Genomic DNA, 21638 nt, shown 5'->3' with positions numbered 1-21638 from the left:
TCAGGCGCGATCACACGTGCTCGTCTGCCAGACGCTATAAAACTCATTCTCCTCCTTTTTAATTTGTTTCAAACTATTTGTACTACTCATTTGACTATTTGCTAACATTGAAATCTTCAAAATATTTTGTAACAGTTATAGTTTTTGAATTTTTAAGCTTCGGTGTGACTCTTAAACTTGTTTATTATATTTTAATTTTTAAACTATATTTAACATAGCATGTTAACATATGTGATGATAATAACAATAATTTAATTCCTTGATTTTTTTCTTCTACTATCTGACTACACGTGATAATTATAAGTTATGTATTCAATATTTTATTTAATAAAAATATTGAATTAAAAAAATAACAGACAATTTAAATACTTTGACCCGTCGATACAATATAACTCAAATCACATACAAATAGATTAATTTGGATTGAGTTTTAAATATTTTTCTTAAGAAACCGACACAAATAAATCCATTTAAATTTGATTGGATTGATTAAAAGTTTTGTGAAACCCAACTCATGTACACCCTTAAACAAGTCATTGTCATTGTCATTCTATTTTTCACCTATTTCCCTTCTTTTATCTTTTTATTTATTCTCTCTCATTCTTTGCTGACAACTAAACTCATCCACAAGAAAAGTGAAAAAAGAAAAAAAAATATAAATATGATTGATGATATGATAATAAGAAGAGAGATATAACCAAATAAAAATTGTTGATGAAATGTTTAAAATAAGTGAGTATTAAAATATTATCACTTTTAAGACAATGATAGCATATAAATCATAGTTATTCTTGTGACATGTTTTGACAAAATTAAAATTAGGATAGATTATGCTGATATAAATCTAATCTAATCTATCGTTTTGACAAAATTATATTAATATTAATTGTTTTTTATATAAAATTAACAAGATTACAATATAATATGACAAAATTTAGATAAGATATTTACATAGATGCCTCTTAGTAACCGATTTTGACTTGGTCTCCAACCGACTTATACACTTACTAGTATATACATATACATTGCGTTTTCCGAGTCATATGTTGTAAGGTGAGAAAGCCTCCCCCTCCTCCAACCTTCCCTGTTAGATCGATTTCAAGATTGAAGCAATGGCTGATTTAAGAGTTAAGAAAGGAAGCAACAAGAAGCATGGATCTGTGTCTGTCACCACCATCAAATCTCTTCCGAAGGAGTTGCAAGTGGAGATTTTTGCCAAGGTGGCCACTCGCTCCATATTTGACCACTGCATGATAAAACTATGTTGCAAAGAATTTCTTCACGCCGCCGAGGATGATTACGTGTACCGTCACGCCTCCATGGAGAATTTTGCGTTGGTGCCGCTGCCATGGTTCACTGGCAATAAAGAATCCTCCTTTCTGAAGCGTTGCAGGGAGAGCGGTAACTCGGAGATTTTGTACCGTGAAGGAATGCTTCAATATTTCACTTCTTCAAGGGTAGAATTGGGTCTCAAGAATTTGAAAGAGGCGGCGCTGGAGGGTCACGATGATGCCAAATATGTTTATTGCATGCTTTTGATGTGTGGTGAAGATGAAGGACAAAGAAAGCAAGGTTTTGATCTCTTTTGTTCCTTGAAAGAGTCCACGTCTGTTATCAGATGCAGAAAGAGGGTCAAATCTTTTGTTCGAAGCATGTGGCTGAAAAATAAGCCAAATGGCAAGTCATCTTTCTGCGGTTCTGGTACGTGCGATAGTGAGAGACAGAAGCAGCTTTCAAAAAGATGGTCGTCTTTTGAGGATAAAGATGGTGGTATTTCATGCCAACGCTGCGGTGCTGATCATGAACTTGGTTTCTTTTGCAACATGTTTGGAGTCTAAGAAGTTAAATTTGTCATCCAGAACCAATCAAGAATCAGAATGGGAAACCAATTAGTACAAATATTTCTATCTTCAAGTTCTTGTTTTTCTCTCCTTATATTTTATATATATTCAACATTCTTAATTTGTATAGTCTTCCAAAGGGAATTTTAGAAACAGAAAAATATGATCACGTTCCAATATTATTCTCACATATATATAGATCCATTTGGTATCCAACAAAGAGTATGATCTTATAACAAGTTTTCCAGAAAAACCATATGTCTACGGGAATGGTCTTTTTACAAACTATCAATCTAATTGTTCCTTTTGAGTTTACTAAGATTTCTATCCGCATAAAAACTTTTCCTTCATTTGTAAATTAAATTCTCTTGTTCTAGATTTGCGTACTTTATGTTGATTTGTGATTAATCATGTAGGATTCTTTCTTGGATGGAAAGTGAGATTTCTATGGAGTTAGATTTAGCTATAGAGTTTCACAACGTCATAATTTTAAAAACTTGAATTTCTAAGAAAAAATTATATATCCATGTTTAGTATTTGATCGTATTTAAAAAATATTGTCTGAAAATTAAGGGGAAGAAGATCGCCGCACCATATTTCATGACCAGAGGTAACACTATATCTTGTGATCATTTTCATTCGACCCTAGTAAGTGTTTGTCTCCAAGTACTACCATGCACTTAGTTTGCGTGTGTTTGTCTCCGACTCTAGTTCCAATCACACTACCATGCACTTTGTAGGTGTATGTGCACGCGTGTGAATAATTAACTTTAACATTTTTGTGACAATCAATTAAGTCTTATAATTTGATTTAATTGATTTTTTTTTACAATTTTTTCCATAATAATCAGTAAAATATACATGTTTCTAATTACCGTTAATATTTTTCAAGAATTAATTAACTTTAATCAATCAATCGATTAACAGAATGAATAATACTAATTAAAATATATAATTAATATAATAAATATTTTAAATCAAGATAATTAAATTATTTTTGTATACAATTCAATTAATTATTTTAATTCTTATTTTCTATAAATAATATAATTAATTTACATTTAATTTTTCATATATTATAAACAGTGATTTTGGTTGCTTTTTATGTTGTGTTTGCTTTTGAACTCAGTAATTTACACTTAGCATAATTTAGAGAGAGAAAAATCTTGTTGACACATGAATTTTCTGGAAAACTATATTATCATTAGTATGATAACCAGGATGATAATATGATACTCTTCGTAGGATTATAATATTTTTATTGGTGTGAAGCTTAATCAATAATCTGAAGTAAAAATTATTTTGTATACGTAACTACGTTAAATATTATATATAAAAAAATTGTTTCTCATAGTGATTTTACATATTTTGAATATGAATAATTGCAAAAAAAATTACATATGATCTCAACAAAAAAAAAAATTGAATCTTAATTCAACATACCGAGAAAGATTAATCTTTGTTTAAAACATTTTTAAACTAATTTTATAAAAATGGAAAATTTTCCATAATCAATATGGAAGTAACTTTTTTTTATAAAATAAAAATATCGATTTTAGTATTTTTACCATATAGAAATATCTATAATTAGACAGCATGTTAGAAAAGTTTAAATTGTCAGTACATTTTATTTAAATTCGTAAAGAAATCTAATTTGGAAAGAAAAAGAATGTAACAGATTTGAAATTCGATTTCACACATTTTGGATTTTCACATTTATTTTCTTTCTAATTTAAAAATACAATTGTACATTAAATGTAAATATTTCACTCATAAAAGCTTATATCTTAATTCATTTTATTGTGAAAGATTAATCTCTTTGTTTAAATCACTTTTAAAGTATATTTTATTAAAATAACAATTTTACCATAATCAATATGGATGCAACTCTTAAATTAATTATTTTAAAATAATAAAAATCATGTTAGAAAAAAATTAAATTGCTAGTAGATTTTAATTAAATTATTAAAAAATTATAATTTTGAACAAAATAATAATGTAAGATATTTGAAATTCCATTTCCATTTTTTGCATTTATTTCCTTTCTAAGACAATATAGTTTCAAACACAATTAGATCCTAAATGTAAATATTTCTCGAATTTTTATTGACCGTATTGTGAAGATTGATCTCTTTGTTTAAAACACTTTTAAATTAAGTTTAAAAAATAACAATTTTTCCATAATCAATTGTATTAATCTGTACAATTGTTTTACTATCATTACTGTAAGACAAATTTAATCTTTTTTTTTTAGATAAAGACAAATTGAACTTACACTCCAAAAATGTTACAAAACAGTCCAAAGTTCATAATCCACACGGCAACATTCACAGGAAATAGCATTGCTACCAGCTTCTTCATCTTCAGAAGATGACGTCCATCTTGAAAGCTTGTTCAGCCTCTCACTATTGCACGTGACGGAAGGGCAGAAAGATGTCTTGCGATTTCGAATCACTGCTTTGTTATTGACCCACATGCTTTGGACAAAAGCTTTCACCCTATTCCTGCATTTCATAATAATAGATGTGGACGCTTTAAATGAACAAAAAATATCAAAACCTTGTTTTTTCTCTCCTTCGTCTTCACTGCACATAAAAAAGCATGCACTTTTTTCCTCATCGTGACCCTCCATGGCGACCTTTTTCAGATTTTCGAGGCCTGACTCCACCCTCGAAGAAGTGAAGTACTCCACCATTGCTTCGCGGTACACGATCTCAGTGTTGCCAGTTTCCTTGCAACGTTTCAGAAACAAGGATTCGCTGTCGCTGGTGAACCATGCCAATGACGCCAACGCAAACTTCTCCAGGGACGCCTGTTGGTATACATGATCGTCCTCTGCGGCATCAAGAAACTCTTCGCAACATTGTTTAACATTGCAAAGGTCAGAGGTGGAAATCTCTTCTAACAACACATTTGAAATATGGGACTCACAAATTCATCATCTCTCACTCTATGTTGTTTCTTGATGTTTTTTTTTTTTTTACTCCTAATAAACCAGCCATTTGTGTCTGCATGGTTCCACCATGCAAGAATTCTGAGTCATTCTCTTAAAGTTCATCTTCTTCACCATAAATGATCTGTTTTTCAACAGTTTTTACTCAGGAAATTTTTGGACTTTGATTTAAGGTTTTTTTTAATCATGGTGAAATTTTTGGTATAACCCTCTGGCAGGACGTGGGCCTCTTTCCTGCTCCTTTTTTTTTTTTTTAATTGCTCTTTTCTAATAAGTAACTGCTACGTAATATGAAAAAATATATTTAAACATTGAAAATGCTATTCAATACCTACTATATATATGTATGATATATAAGTGACATGACATGATGTAAGAGGGAAGAGATAGAAAAAAAATATTAATGAATCACATGTGCAAATTCGGACAGTATATATATATATATATATATATATATATATATATATATATATATAAAAGGATAAGGACGATCCTCTCCCACTCCCTCCAACAAAATCCTCACCATTCATAACGTTTACATCTAATGGTCCACACTAGTCAAGTTATTAAAATATTTAAAATTATTTTATAATAAATCTGAATCGTTAGATTTATCGTATGGTTCACAAGTTAAAACCCCAAGCCCAAGTTAAAACGCCTAAAGCGTCCACTTCCACCACTATATAACTCGGTTGGACCAAGTCAAAATGGTTACTTAACCTTATTTGCATCAATGTTTACAAAGGACACATTGATCGAGGATACATCAATTCATATCCAAATTTTGTCAAAATAAATATCATTACATCACTTCATATATAATCTTAACTTAATTTTGTTAGAAAGAGATAAGTTAGATTTATATTTTGTCATAACGTGATTTAGATTCTGAACCTGCTTTCGCATTCTCTTACAAATACAGTATTAACATTCTCAATATTTGTTGGTTTATTTCCCTTGTGCTTCTCTGATTATCAATGTGATAACTTCCGTAAGTTATTGTTTACGTTTTTTTTATGCGACATAGAACTTTGATAATTATTATAATAGTTGTAAAAGTTATATGGATATAATTTAATTCCTCTTTTATATATATGTTGAAGACTTATGGACTTAATTTGTCTGATTTTAGGTTTCTATATATTAGACGATCGAAGAGGATTATGCACTGATATAAAATATGTAGAACAAGGAGGGAAAGCTCACTAAGAAATGGTACGTTATCACGTTGTTTTGAATTGCGGGGTTGGTTGTTCAAGTACGTTGCAGCTCTGCCACTATAACAGACTGTCATTGACCATTTGGATGAGAATGGTATGTATCAATATATAATGGCCATTTTTTCACATTTGCCCTCAGTGGCATAATTTTAAGGACTGTTTTAGTGTTTTTTAAGTTATAGAGAAGGCGCAAAATCATATTATTGCACAATTCTTAAGTTATAGAGAAGGCACAAAATCATATTATACTACTACAAGGATAATCACATCAACAAGCTGACCTAAAGTTAAACCAAACAGATAAGATTCTCAAACATAATCAATCATAAATCAGTGGAAGGTATTTGAGTAAACGAACAAATATTTCTGAATGCAGTGTCAGTCAGTCAAAAAGCAGCTTTCAGCTGAGAAAAACAAAATATTGCAAAATTTATAACTAAATTACCGAAGTTCCACAATCATAATACTGAAATGTCTCTAGAAAATGTAGGACTTCAGACAAAAAATTATTAACACTTCTAGTGTTGCTTAACTTCTGCTTTCTTCTTCTGCCACAACCTATCTAATGCACTGTTAGCATCACCCTGAAAAGGAAAACATAAAATCATTAGGTAAAAATAGAAATCGTGAGTAAACTATATAAAAGCGTGTCCTTGAAAACATCTATGTCCCACAGCAATCAAAGTGTATAACAATTAAATCTAAATTTCCAGCATGCATGCAAAAACAAACAAACTACCAGAAACCTGAATCTGCTCCACTTTCAAGTGTTAATCATATCACTGTATCATAGCTTCATCCCCCGTCAAAAAAAGAGAGTAAAAAGAGGTGAATAGAATGGTATAACTACACAACCAGAGAAGAATTAAACCCAAACGCTCCACACAACCCCCAACCCCACCTACGGTAATTAAGTTATTTTAAAGGATAACCATCGGTAATCAACAATGCTAATGCAGTTATGCAACATAGAGATACTACCAGGTGCTTATTTTAAAACATGATAATTCACTAACCACAAAAGGCAATGTGTGCTGTCATTGGAAGCTCTAAGTTGCCAATACTCTAAATAATAGTAAACCATAATGCAATAAGTAATGTATTTGAAAAATGGTAAACCTGTGCTCGAACGAAGCCAGAGAGAGCAGAAGTGGAAAAATGACCATTATAGATACCATTCTCATCCAAATGGCCAATGTTTATCTGAACCGAGGCATGGTCCTTTGCAGTTATGAGTCTGTTAGTGGCAGAGTTGCAACGTACGTGCTTTAACAATAACATCAGTTCAAATTCCACAAAAGAACCACAATTCGAAAAAACGTGACAACGTAGTACCATTTCCTAGGAACATATAGCCCAGTGAGTTTTCCCTCCTCGTTCTGCATTTTCTAATTTCTATATCGGGGTATAATCGTATAAGCCTCTTCAATTCGTTTAATGTATAGAAACCTAAATCAGTGAATAAAAGTTTCACAATTCCACATCAAAAAACAACAAACAACGATTAACCGAAAATATCACACTGACAACCATAGAATCACTAGGGGAATAAACAAAAATTGAGAATGTTAAGAACGTAAGAGGATGCGAAAACACAAGAATCCAAATCACGTTACAAAACAACATAAAAAACCAAGAGAAAGAACGTACCTCGAGGGGCGAAAGAATTAGGCATTTCCTTTGGAGCAAGTTTTCTTCGGCGGTTTAATGAGTCTCTCCCCCTGTGATTCAAGTTATTCTGAGGGATCTTTTTGCAATTTAATTAAATCTTTTATTTATCTTTTGTTTATGTTTCTTAATTTTTCAGTTTAGAATTGTCTCATTTTCCTAATTTTGAAACCGGTGCGGGTTCTATAGACTAGAAACTCAAATTGCCGGAGAATAGTGAAATCCATCCTCCATTGTTGAGTGTATAGAGAAGTAAGAAAGTAATTACTTTTTTAATCCAATTTAATGGGAAAGGAATCTCAGCCGCTAGATTTGGGGACTACTGTAAAACTGTCTACACAAGATTAGTTCACTTTCCCCCACCATTGGAATCAAAGGACAAGACATTGGTCATCTTCAATGTTGGGAATTTTTAGGAGCTTCACGACCTCCAATTGCTAACAGGTTCTATGAGGAAGAACAAGGCATAAGTGTCCATGTAATGCACATGATGCTTTTCTTTAACGGATTTAATTCTGTCACGGTGTAGCAAAAATTCAGGGGATGTTTCTGTAGGATAAAAATATGAAAAAAGACCCCTTAGAACATCTTCAATCACAAAGTGTCCAAAAGACCCCTTAAAAAATTCAGGGGATGTTTCTGTCATCGTTGGGGTTTGGGCCCGATTAGATTGATACTGAGCCCAAATTAAGGCCTTCTAATCTCCCATGTCGATTTTGTCAATGCTGGCCCTTTTTCTAATTTCAAGCCTACTTAGAACCATTTCTTTTTGCTTTCACTAACCGTGACAAATGTTGACAAAAACACTTTAAAACAGAATAAACAAGCTTGAATAAGATGGTGTTGATCCAAGAATAGCCAAGGTATTAAGGTAATCGTGAAGTTAGGTGACTTGTTAACTAATGACAAAAAAAAGTGACATGTTAAATATGATACTATCAAGCTCTTCATTATTTTTCTTATCCAACAACAATTGGGTAATCTTTCTGTAAAAAAAAAATGATAGGGTAATCTAAGTTGAATTAAATAGCATATTTTACAGCGAGAAAATTCTCCTAACATGTTTTAATATAACCTCATTTTTTCTTCAAAAAAAAAAAATAGATCCTCATTTGATGTAAAAAAAAAAACATTTTAAAAACTCACATTTGAGACCACTCATTAGAGAGAGAATTTTATTACTTTTAATAATCTTATTGAATTTAAGCAGGATTAGTTAATACCTGATAACGTGTTTAGTTCAAATAATAAAATGTAAAATGAGGAGATTTAATGAAGAAGAAATAGCGGAAGGAAAGGAAAGAATCCCTTATTTTGTTTGTTTGAAAAGAGAGAGTATAAGGGTTCTTGGATTTGGTTTCCAAAAGAAGTGGGGGAAATACAAATAATATATTTTCATATTCTTAGCAACTTAGTCAATAAAATTTAAAAATTACAAATCAATTCTTCTTCCTTTTAAAACAAAATCTATTCTCTATCATACCCTATAACTAAATGCACTACAAAGGTGTCTGAATATTGATCCATAGGTCAAACAAAACAAAATATTGCATTTTGCTAATATCAATCTTAACAAAAGGGAGGTTGACTAATTAATTGAGCATGTGTGATTTATTATAAATCTTTTTATATTATTTTTAATTTCTACTAAATGCACTACTACTTTTTAGAGCTGTGAAGGGGGTGTTACAAATTATTTTTATTTATTTTATTTTACATTTTTATTTATGATTAGATGCTGATTTTGGTTATAATTAGAATATTTGAAGTTGTGACAGGTGACCACAACATGCATTACATATTGCATAAGCATATGCATATATTACTACTTTTTAGAGCTGTAAAGGGTGTGGAATAGCCCTTAACGAGTGGCCAAGAAACGTCATTTGCAGTCAAACTGCAGATGACAGCTCCATCCATCGCTAACGCGGGTCCATGCAATAGCTATATACATTACTATAGCTCAATGCTGTAGGCCTATTTACTTTCAAATTTATTAAAATTAATCTTTTAAGTTGTTCAATGTTTAATTTAATCTTGATAATAAATTTTACATGTGTTATAATAACGAAATCAATTATAAATATTTACTATTAAATGAACTCTTGTATAATCTTAAAAACAATATTTACTGGTCTCTTGCTTATACTTTCTCTGACGGTGTTTTGTACATAAATCTACGACTACGATATTACATTACATTATCCCAAGTTCTTTTACCCAGGATGTTGCATGAGTTATTTTAGATTTTTTTTTAATTTAATAAATACATTTTTGATACACCAAATTTGAATTATCTTTGCTTTTCGTAACGAATTTATGATAAAAATGTTTTTGAAAATTATTTAAATACGGGTAAATTAATATTTATAAGAAAAAGTGAAACAATTATTTTCAGCAATCGATACATTTATAATTATCTTTTGTTACAATTAATTGTAGTATAAATAAGTTTTGTAGTCCCTCCGTTCTTCAAAAGAAAAAAAAAAGTTATATGTTAGGCGAAGAGTTAATTTAAAACAATTTATTTCATTTAAATTGCCTAAAACAGGTAAAACTGACCTTCTGTAAGAAAATTATAAAAGCAAGGTATAAAATAATTTATTATAGATAGTTTTATATTTCATAATTAATTATTGAGAATAAAATATAAAAGCAAGAGTAAACTAAAAAATCCAATTCTTCCAAAAAAAAAACTAAAGAATCCAATAACTTTTAATCATAAGTTTTGAAATGTTATCTTTGATAAAAAAAAATCACTTAATAATCTTACCAAACATACTATTTCTTACCAAACTAAAGTGTCTTATTTTCTTATTTAGTGAGTGACCACATTTCTCTTTTTAATAACAATATTTTATTTAAAAAACTTAATTTAATTCTACTTAGATCAATAACATGTTAATAAATTAAATAAGTTTAAAAATATGTAAAGTTCTTTTTAATAAAATTAATTTAAATTATAAATTCATATTAAAATACATATTATTATGATAGGATAAATTTATCTAGATGTTCTTCTAAAAAAATGATCTAAATGTTTTTCAACCAGACACGTAATAGATTCTTTATCTCTTTTTAGGTATTAAAAATCTTGAGCGTACGTAGTTAGTTCAAAATTGAAATGCATATTTTTCTTCTAGTGTTCCTCAAATGATTAGGCGAATTGCATTCGATTTTCATTAATAGCTACTAACTAGATTTGAAAATCTTCCCTGACTCGTCACGCCCCACTAACAACAACTGCTTTAATTATTCTAAAATCTAAATGCTCCTGGGGCCGCCAATTCATTTTCCCTTTAATGATTTTTATTTCCCATTATTGTTTTCAGTTTTGGTTTAAATGTCAAAAGATGAATCAATATTATTTTTCATTTTTTTAGTTTTTTCTTTCTTTCTATATCACCTGTTTTTATTCAACCAACAACACTTATTCTCATCTTATCTCTCACTTCGATATTTTGAGAGAAAATTTCATAATAAAAAATTGAACATTCTATTTTGAATACACTTTTTGTAATACTATCACTAACTTTTTTATATATTAAATAAATTACTAGCTTTTTCATTATTTATAAGAAACATACATTTTTAGACATGTTATTTGCTAACTTTCTTTTACTATATATCCTTAATATAATTTCTAGTAAAAATATTTAATTCTAGATATCTTAAAAATAAAAATAAAATAAAATTTATAATATTATTAATTAAAATAAACTAATTTAACTATTTTTACTGGTTATTATGAATTAGTTATTTATTTTTTATATAAGAGATTAGATGTAATATTGATTAAAAATATAAAATTGTATGGGCGATATTTCTTATTTAATAAATCTCCTTTATAATTTTAACTAATGAATATGGTAAAAAGAATATATTAAAACTCGTACAGCATTAATAATAGTCCTGAATGTTTTTTTTATTGTGAAACCTGTGGTGGAAGTAGAATTATATACGGTATTGGTGGTGTTTATGATAACGAGTGCGTGCGAAGCAATAACGAGTCACGTTAAAGTCAAGTGGCAGCACTCGTAATTACTGGGAGAATCTGATGGTATTTTGGCGTAAACCGTCGCATATAATGTGAGAGAGCAGAAGCTCCTTCTCCTTCTCCTCTGTGACTCTCTCAGAACTCAAGCAACCAATTTCAAATCCAATCATGGGGAGCTCAACCTTCTGTGCCTTCTTCCTCCTGTGTGCAATCTTGGCCGTCCACGTGGCACAATCCTCATCCTCCACCCTCGACCTGGACGCCTTCTTCCTCCCTCTCAAGTCCGGCTGTCGCGGATCCGTCGCCGAGTGCAGCCTCCTCGCCGGCGACGACGCCGAGTTTCTGATGGAGTCGGAGAGCAACCGGCGCATTCTAGCAGGAAGGAGCTACATAAGCTACGGTGCGCTGAGGAGGAACACTGTCCCTTGCTCCCGACGTGGTGCTTCCTATTACAATTGCCGCCCCGGCGCTCAGGCCAACCCCTACAGCCGCGGATGCAGTGCTATCACCCGATGCAGGCGTTGAATCTATTCTTCTTCTCTTTTTTTTTTATTTCATTTTTTTATTTATATTTTTGTAATTGATGAAAATTGTTATATTATTATTGTCGTGCTACTAAATATATATACACAAGTAGAGAAGAGAAAGAGAAGTAGAGATGAATAAAATCTAATTGCCGCCGTTTGTATCTGTATCTGTGTTGTAATTTAATTTAATCTTAGGTGCACATTATTGATTGTTATTTTGTTGTGTCAAAGTTATTATCATTGTTTGATTTGTGTTTTTATTATTCTTGTCGATCGTCGGTGGTTTCTGTTTGTGCCTGTGTTGTGTTGCTTCTTTTCCTTGTCGGAGATGAAAGGGAGGTTTGGGGATTATTGATGGCGGTGACTACAGATTTGGTACTCTACATGCCAGTGTTTGGTTTGAAAGGTAATGAGAACTGAAATTACGGTTGCTTTCTGTGGCTTTTGGATGAAAAAGTGAAATTATTACACTGATTTGGGATTATGTGGCTTACATTAATCTTCATATAATATGTGTGATTTTTCAAAAGTTAAAAAATATAGTTTCATACAGTATCACATGAAAATTGTCCTAGAATCATATAATAATAATAATAATAGTTTAATACACTGATCATATAAAATACTTTTGTAAGTTGTTGTCTAATTATAATAAAAATTAATAAATTTATCATTATGATTAAATAAAGGTATACATTTTTTTATATTCAATGTATATTTTTTTTTCTAATAATAATTTTCTCTAAAGAGAGCGTAATGGGAACTAAAAATCTGAGTCTTTTTGGATTTTGCCTTTTGGATATGTGGCTTGAGAGAGAAGGAGTCTGGCATCTGTCCCGTGCGTTGTCCCTCCATGTTTCCTTTTTTCTCTTTCCAGTACACGTTTTTGTTGAAATTGAGGAATAAAAATAGTAGAAAACTAAGCTCATTCTATTTCCAAAAAATGAAAACAAAGGGCAAATACACTGGATGCTCCTCTTTCTTTGTCGGTTCAAGTGCTCAAGATTATTGCTATTGTTATGTGATTTTTGTTTGGGAGAAAAAAGTAACACACAAAATTAGTTTTATACTACAATTTTAATAGTGCAAACATTTTTTTCCAGCCTCCGAGCCGCAAATAGCGCAGCTATCTACTACACAATTAGTAGTATTTTCAACAGCTTTATATTGCAATTTTGACTTTCCAATAATAAATTCAAATCCCAAATACTACAATTACTACTTCGGTTGAGTTTGCTATCAAATTTATTATGGTCTTTATCAACGTTGGTAGTAATAGGGTAGTCATTTCATAAACAGTTAAGAACCTTTAATCAAAATCTTGGTTTTTCTTTTGCTTTCCATTTGAGGAGGAATGGTATTCTTAGTCTTATCCTTGATTAAAGGCAGGCTCACATGCATTATTATCCCATCGGCATCATCAATTAAAATCAGTGGACGCGCTCCTATGATTATTATGATGGCATCTTTACCTTTTTCTGTGTGACAACTAAAATACACCTCACAAACCCTTGTCTCATTATCTTCTGCCCAACTAAAATTAATTTTGTCCCGGACCACCGATTTGAGAATGTAGAGCCCAAACCCCAAAGGCAAAGACTCTTCTACACCTACATACACACTTTGATAGTAATTACATTATTTAATGGCAATCAGTATCTCTAGCTAGCACATATGCTACTCTCAACGTGATTTTGCACGCACCAATACCAAATATCCCAATGAACTTTGTTAAGCTGTCAAAGATCATTGCACTTGATGCAACCACAATTTTTAAAATAAAAAACCCTCAATATAATGAGAGAGAAAATCCAGCACTGCAATTCTTGAGTAACATCAATACTTAGAGTTATGGGACAATCTAGAAAAAACCGCAAATCATTCAAATGCCACCTAATTAAAGAAAATTATCATGCAGATAAATATTTTTTTTCTTACACGGTCCATGAATATATTTACATCATTTATTTTTCTAGATAAGTGTTGCGATTGGGATCACGGACAACGTAAAAAAAATGAAATAGTAATCAATATTTTATTTCGAGAGAAATAAAATATCTTTGAAATTAAAGGTAGGTTTGAGAGTAAATTACGTGCAAAATTATGTAATTTTAAAAATGTTTACTTTACCCCATAAAAATATTTTTTGATTTTTATTATTTTTATAGAAAGAACATTTTTATTTATTTAAAGAAGACAATTTTATGCAGAAAAGTGTTAGACAGTAAATGATTATTCTATGAATTTTTATGGTCTGTGTAACATAAAAGATAGAATTGCTACTCAATTAATATCATAGACCATTGCATGAGTTATATTTTTTTTTATTTAAAATCAAATTAAAATAATTTTCTTAAAAATATTATTAAAAGAAGATAACTCTATGCATAAATATTAGATAGCAAATGACTATTTTATATTTTTTATGATTTAAGCAACATCAAAAAGTAGAATTGTTACTTAATTAATGTTATAAATCCTTGCATGAGTTAATTAAAAAAACTACAATAATAAAAAAAGTAAAAATCCATTTTTAGAGGAAAAAAATATTATAAAATAAAATCTCTATCTTACTATTATTAACAAAGAAAATAAAGATAGGAAGGGAAACATGCTCACCACCCTGTGTACAATCCACTCTTTCTATTATAAGATGTAATTGAAACTAAACCTTCCCCATCATGTACATATTTTGCTTCCAAAAGAAAATAATACCTCACACACGGGTGCCGATTCTTATTATTGTTTTTTTTTACCAATTAAAAACCAATGCTAATATCCATTTTATTATGATTTAATATAGTGACAGTGTATAATTATTGCTTTGTAATAGCTTTTGACAATATTGAATGAAAATTAAGTTATTTATTGATTAAATGTGTGAGCTTATTAAAGTTTGACAATAATACTGTAGTTTAAAGTTAATCTTGAGTCGTAAATGATAAAATAAAATATTACATTATTTTTTTTATTGGTTATTGAAGGTAAAAAATGTTATTTTTGTACTATTTGAACATTAAAGAGTCCCTTAATTAATAAATTAATTATGATGAATTTATTATTGATTTATTGTTGAATTTATCAGGTTACACACAAATGAGTATTTTAATCTTTACAAAAGAAAATAATTTATTTGATAATTAAATTAAAAAATTTAATTTAATTAAATAAATATTTTAATAAAATATTATTATATTATTTATCAGTATAAAAAATATAATTAATATAAAAAAGAGAATATTATTTTATAAATATAAAAATTATCCATAAAATAAGAATAAGTTTCTATTGTTACATTTGAGGATGAGATCATGTAATTAGTTATTATAATTAGTTATGTGATTAATTTATAAATTATTTTTTTCTTATATCATCAAATTTTTTAAAATAAAAAAATATGAGATAATTTTTATTTTTATAAAAATATAGAAATATAAAATTATTTTAAATAAAATATTTTCTTTTTTTGAAAAATAACCTAAATCCATATTTCTTTTAACATTATAAATAAATACATTTACATGAGAATAAAGTGCATTAGACAAAAAATACTAAAAAAATTGAAACTTAATTTTACACTAAAAAATAAAAAAATTGATATCGGTAAGAATAGATGCAGAGTCTTCATAATGTTGAACAACTTTATATTTCAATAACTTATATCCGGATATGTATACATTTGATTTTTGCACTAAAAACTCAAAATAGATTAGTTTTTTTATTCCGTTAGGTGTGTTATAAACACTAATTTTTCTTACAAAGATGCCTCCGAATCCAGGACGTCCCGGATTGGTTTCTTGAAGACTTTCAAAGTGTGATGAAGAATAATCCGAATCTTGTTGACAATGCTCCATAGAGACCAAGTCTGATCCTGAAATATTCGAGCATTCCACAGTATCCAACAAGTGATTCCAAACTGAACTCCATTATCTCCTTTGAGGTTTGTAATAAGCCAATCATACACATTGATCGTGTAAAAATCAGCTGAAAAAGCATCCACACGTCCTTAGAAGATGCTTAATGGTCTCCATCTCTCTGTTGCACCTGTTACAAAAGCCATTCATAGACAAAATGTCTAGAGAAGACTACCGTGAAGGGTGACACTCTCAGGAAGTGGTAGTTTCCAAACCCAGCACCAAGTGACTCTCTGAGGATTAGGTGATGAACTCCCGGTGGTAAGTTTCCCTCCTACTATCATTATCAAAATAAATACTCACATCAGTCAGATGCTATATTGGTAACATTGGAAAATAGTGGTGTTCGTGCCTAAAACTATTCAACATGTTCACCCCAAATTACCGATTGCTAAAATGATTCTCTTTTAATATAAAAGTAGTGATGAGTAAGGTTTTTTTTTTCTTGTGAAAATAATGTCTGATTAGTTTAAACAGTTTTTTTCTCCTGGTAGCATAATTCACGTTGCCATGTACGTACCCAAGAACGCAGTACAGAACGGGATTAGGCATGTCGCGCCTATATATTGATTTACATGTAATGTATTGTGGGTATTGATTTATGAAAAAATAATCTACTCCAATATAAATTTAACTGCACTAGGTACATTAATTTCTTGCATCCAGCGGTTCTTGTTCTATTTTTAGTTCTTATAATTACAGGATTACATTTGTAATAAAATTATGATGATGTGGCTGGCATGGTCAGTATTCAGTAGTTGTTTTAGAGCCATATACGTATACAACCCAACTTTTAATTTGTATTTATATAAATATAAATACACAAATATCTATTGAGAAGGGCTTGGCGACCATGATGCTCACTTGTGACGAGTGTTGTTAGGTGCACACAGCATTCTAAAAAAATGATAAAATTGTCCTTACTTGATTTTTCTCTTATGGATCAACTTGATCCGTAAGACGAAAAATAAAATTTTGTTAATTATACAATATTGTATATAGATTTATTATAAATAATTAATGCTAATCAATCATAATCATAATTCATGCTAATCAATCAATCATGCTAGTACCATAGATTAAGATACTAGTTTGCTGAAAAATCCATTGTAACATAGCAATTAGTTATGTAAACTATTTCATAATAACATTTCTCTGGAACTATCAATCCGACACCCCCTCCTTCCAAAAAAAAAAAAAATAGCACCTGAAGCCCGATGAATAAACGTATACACTCTCATTGGAACTTCGAAATGCCATCATTGTATTCAGTCCCTGGTCTAAAGTCTGAAGCCATCACATAAATATCAAGAACAGAATCCCACCCAACTTTTATCATCTATTTACCCTTTTCCTCCACTTTTAAACAATTAAATGTTAGATTCCAATCTCTCAATGGATGCAAAATTCCATCAAAAGAAATAAAGAGTATTCTCAAACAAAGAACCACCCACCCTCACCTTCCCAACATTTGAAACAATACAAACACTTGCAATACACAACTCAGAGAAAATGATGACAAAGTCAAAAGAAAAAATTACCACAGAAAAATAAGGTGGCTTTACTCATCAATTTCGTCAAACTCCCCACTTTTCTGCTAAGCAGTAGAAAATAAATTGAATATTCCATAACCGGACAAATAGGAGACAACTCAATAGCAAGGAAAATGAGTGATTGCTTACCATTTTATTGTTAAATTCTGCCATTGCTCTATCAAATTCTATACGTTTTTCTGAGGCTATATCATAGTATTTAACCTTCTCCTGTCAGATACAAGTGCTGTTAACATAGAACTCGGCTGAAATAATTTATTCTATTTGCTAAGACCTAAACGAGTAAACTATATGCAAACTTCATGCTCCATTTTGCCAAGTAATCAAACATGAAACAAACTTCAAAAACTGGTTCTATATTGATTTTGAATGAACATCAGCAAATGAGCATGGGCGCTAATAAAAACATTAGGAAAAACACACCACAAAAGGTAGTTGTAGTTGAGGGAGTCCAAGGCTCTATAAAACCCCACACTATCTTGTCCTTCTAGCAAGAGCAACAAAACCTTATCCCATTAGGTGAGGTCGGCTACATGGATTACATGATGTCATTCAGATTGGTTAAAGACCAAAGTTTCATCGATGTTATCTACCATAAAATCCGCCCCGCCATTTTGCCATGCTGCCACCATTTAACAATGCAAGAAACTGAAGATAATTACATATATATCATTTTTGGAGATCAATTCTGAGTATACAATTTTTTTAAAACTGAAGAACAAAGCTAAATTTCATGTACCCAATAATATAATTTAATACTATAGTCTGAACTATAGTATCTTAATCTAATTCTGCATTAAATCTCAGTTCACCCCAGAATTCTAATCAGAGGACACAGTTCTGCTACTTGCATTACATCTATATGCTAAAAGGAAGAAAATATGAAAGAAAGGGATGAGCACCTGTAAATCAGTAAATATATCAGTTACCATTACTAGTATCTCCGCCTAGAAATGAAAAGTAGTTACAATTAATTCCAACAGCTTCAAATATAACAAAAATGTTCTTCTTCCTCACATGCTTAATTTACTCAGTTTTCAGCCATCAGACATCACAATCATAATAACGCAATTCAAGTCAATAATAAAAAAGGAAAGGCTACAAAAGAAAACTAACCTCATTAATCATTGATATCCACTTCTTTCCAGATGCATTGCCAATCTGAATGAGCAAAGGGCAGAATAAAACAAAAAAATATATATATTACTTTGCAAATGATAATAATAGAGCTGCTAGATTCACAAAAGAAGAGAAGTATAAAAACTTCTCACTAACTCTTAAAACAACAGGCAAATTTTAAAAATTGATGCTCAAGTTTGTATTAGCTTTTAAGAAATGTATAATTTGTAAATGATTAGCTGTGCAACAATCCTTCTTCTTGAGCAATCAAAAGTATAAAATAAATTAGAAGAAATTCTAATAGAATGGATTCTACACATACATCACGCCTTGACTTTACATCCAAATTCTGCTCTTGAAATTCTTTTTGAAAATCCTCCCTTAAGAATGAAAAAGAACTTACAGTAAACACAATAAATTTGAAGATAAGACTTTCCATATAAGAAAGATGCAGTTGGCTTTTAAATATAGCCACTATGAAAGATTCAATGGCCATGCTACATATAAAGTAAATGGCAGTATATTGAAGTTGAACATAGAACAATAAAACATGCCAGAATCAAGGAAAGAAATGTATCACAAGAAAATCATGTTTAAATGTCACAACAATTAAAGATGAATGGTCTTTTTTACTGTTCAACATGATTCGATGAATGCCAATTTTGTTAAATACCAGCCTGGCAGAATGGCATGGCAGATTTTTTGCCAACCGCCTCAAGAAATTTATAAAATTTATGAAGGGAATCCCGCCATGGCGACGCAATGGCGTGTTTATATGGTGGAATTTTGGCCTTCCACCGTTTTTACCATTAGCCATTAATGACTAAATTATATGTTTTTATAAATGACATAAAAACTGAAGTCAGTATTGAATTTTCCAATGATGAATATGTAATTCAGCCATATTAAAGGACTCAAGCATACCATATATTTTGGGTCATTAAGCCTCAAAATAGCATATATTTTTCCATGATGAATATAAAATTCATCTCCACCCACATTTTAAGGACAACTCAAGCATACCATTTGATTTGGGTCATTGAGCCTCAAAATACCATTTCTTTTTCCGATGATGAATATAGAATTCATCTTGCACTCACATTAAGGGATAACTCAAGCATACCATTTGATTCGGATCATTAAGCCTCAAAAGATTATCTTTATTTTTCGATGATGAATTTTATTCATCTTGCACCCACATTAAGGGACAATCAAGCATACCATTTGATTTGGGTCACTAAGCTTCAAAATATCATCTCTTTTTCTAACGATGAATATAAATTTCATCTTGCACCCACATTAAGGGACAACTCAAGCATACCATTTGATTTGGGTCACTAAGCTTCAAAATATAATCTCTTTTTCTGACGATGAATATAAATTTCATCTTGCACCCACATTTTAAGGACAACTCAAGCATACCATTTGATTCTGGTCATTACGCCTCAAAATACCATCGTTTTTTTTCACAATGAATATAAAATTTATCTTACACCCACATTAAGGAACAACTCAAGCATATCATCTGACTAAGGGTCATTAAGCTTAAATAAGTATCATGTATTTTCCCAATATTGAATACAAAAGTCATCTTAAAAAGTTAAACTCAAAAACACCATTCAATTTAGGATCTTTCAGTCACATTGAAGTTAAACTCAAAAAGATCATTTAATTTAGGATCAATGAGCATAAAAAAAACACCATATTTTTTTCTGATGTTAAATAATAAATTGAACTTGCAACTGGGTTAAGTGACAACTCAAACGTACCATTTTAGTTTGTTTTAGGATAATTATGCATAAAAAATAGGATATCCTTCTTCAGGCGATGAATAAAGAATTCATCTCATAGTAGCATCAACGTTTTTCTGTTTTCATGGTCAGGGTCAACCTTTTAGGGTTTATATATACCCTAATACCTATTCTTGCACAAGATCGTGCGTTCTTGAATAAAGAAGAACCAGACAGTGTAAAACCAAATAATGTAGCCAATAGGCAAACAATTTAAAACGAAAGTGCCAAAACTATGGTTTAAAGAAACCCTCATTGATGTAGCAAACGAAGAAACTGCCTCAAAAAATCAAACACGATTTTGGGACAAAGGGCGTTTGCTTGAGGAACACACCAGTTAGAAATTACAATGGAAATACATTAAAAATTATAGTATATTAATAGCACTTTCTTATAAGATTTTTTTTTTATATTTTGTTTCTTTAACTAATATTTTAAGGATCTTAGTTAACATTCTCCAATAGTTTTTCCCTTGTCTTTATCATAAAAAGAAATTAGAATGAAAACTAACCATGCATAGTTACATACCAATGGCAATGGAAAGCACCGAAATTTTTTCCTAAAAAGATATCCTCCTAGTATAGTAGTATTGTTAAGTTTTTTACTATTTTTACCCGGGTTTCACATTTCATCTTTTTTCAAGGCGAAATATCTTCAAAATTGTAATGCCTGACAAATCACTGAATAGTTAAGTATGCATTTAATTGAACTTATTTTGAAAGATAAAAAATAAGTTTTTTTAAAAATTATTATTTCTCGAAATTAAACTCTTAACTAACATAGTTGCAATTAATGGAAAAAAAATCATTTTTTAGATATTTTATTGAATAAATGTACACTATTTAGAATTGGAATTTAGAATATTATTCAAAAGATAGCTGAATTATATCCGGAACATTAGTGTCCTCCTCGACAAGTCTGTGTACAGTGTCGATAGCCCCACAAGAATCAAGGCAGTGAATAACCCAGTAAATTGGGAAAATCTTGCTTGTTGCGAAACATCGGATACTATGGAACAAGAAAAAAGAGAAAGAAGGAATAGAAAAAAGTAGCACA

At 30.3% G+C, this 21638-nt stretch overlaps 4 protein-coding genes across 4 annotated transcripts; 2 read left to right on the top strand and 2 right to left on the bottom strand.

Moving 5' to 3' along the window:
* Positions 1-1049: 1049 nt before the first annotated feature.
* Positions 1050-1996, top strand: LOC102666234 (putative F-box protein At1g67623). The gene has a single exon (XM_006583966.4). It carries the CDS (start codon positions 1113-1115, stop codon positions 1836-1838), a length of 726 nt encoding a protein of 241 aa, XP_006584029.1. The 5' UTR covers positions 1050-1112; the 3' UTR covers positions 1839-1996.
* A 2132-nt stretch (positions 1997-4128) lies between these two features.
* Positions 4129-4843, bottom strand: LOC102659723 (uncharacterized). Its single transcript, XM_006584378.1, has 2 exons — positions 4837-4843; positions 4129-4742 (listed from the first exon to the last, which is right to left on the bottom strand). The coding sequence occupies exons 1-2, from the start codon at positions 4841-4843 to the stop codon at positions 4129-4131; spliced, it is 621 nt and encodes a 206-aa protein (XP_006584441.1).
* A 1689-nt stretch (positions 4844-6532) lies between these two features.
* Positions 6533-7939, bottom strand: LOC100780867 (40S ribosomal protein S21). Its single transcript, XM_041017435.1, has 3 exons — positions 7350-7939; positions 7134-7266; positions 6533-6598 (listed from the first exon to the last, which is right to left on the bottom strand). Exons 1-3 carry the CDS (start codon positions 7397-7399, stop codon positions 6533-6535), a joined length of 249 nt encoding a protein of 82 aa, XP_040873369.1. The 5' UTR covers positions 7400-7939.
* A 3734-nt stretch (positions 7940-11673) lies between these two features.
* LOC100780330 (protein RALF-like 33) lies at positions 11674-12421 on the top strand. The gene has a single exon (XM_003529518.5). It carries the CDS (start codon positions 11848-11850, stop codon positions 12202-12204), a length of 357 nt encoding a protein of 118 aa, XP_003529566.1. The 5' UTR covers positions 11674-11847; the 3' UTR covers positions 12205-12421.
* The last annotated feature ends 9217 nt before the right edge of the window (positions 12422-21638 follow it).

Source organism: Glycine max, chromosome 7 (assembly GCF_000004515.6).
Source record: "Glycine max cultivar Williams 82 chromosome 7, Glycine_max_v4.0, whole genome shotgun sequence".
NCBI classification, from domain to species: Eukaryota; Viridiplantae; Streptophyta; class Magnoliopsida; order Fabales; family Fabaceae; genus Glycine; species Glycine max.
This window is presented reverse-complemented; position numbering and strand designations above follow the sequence as displayed.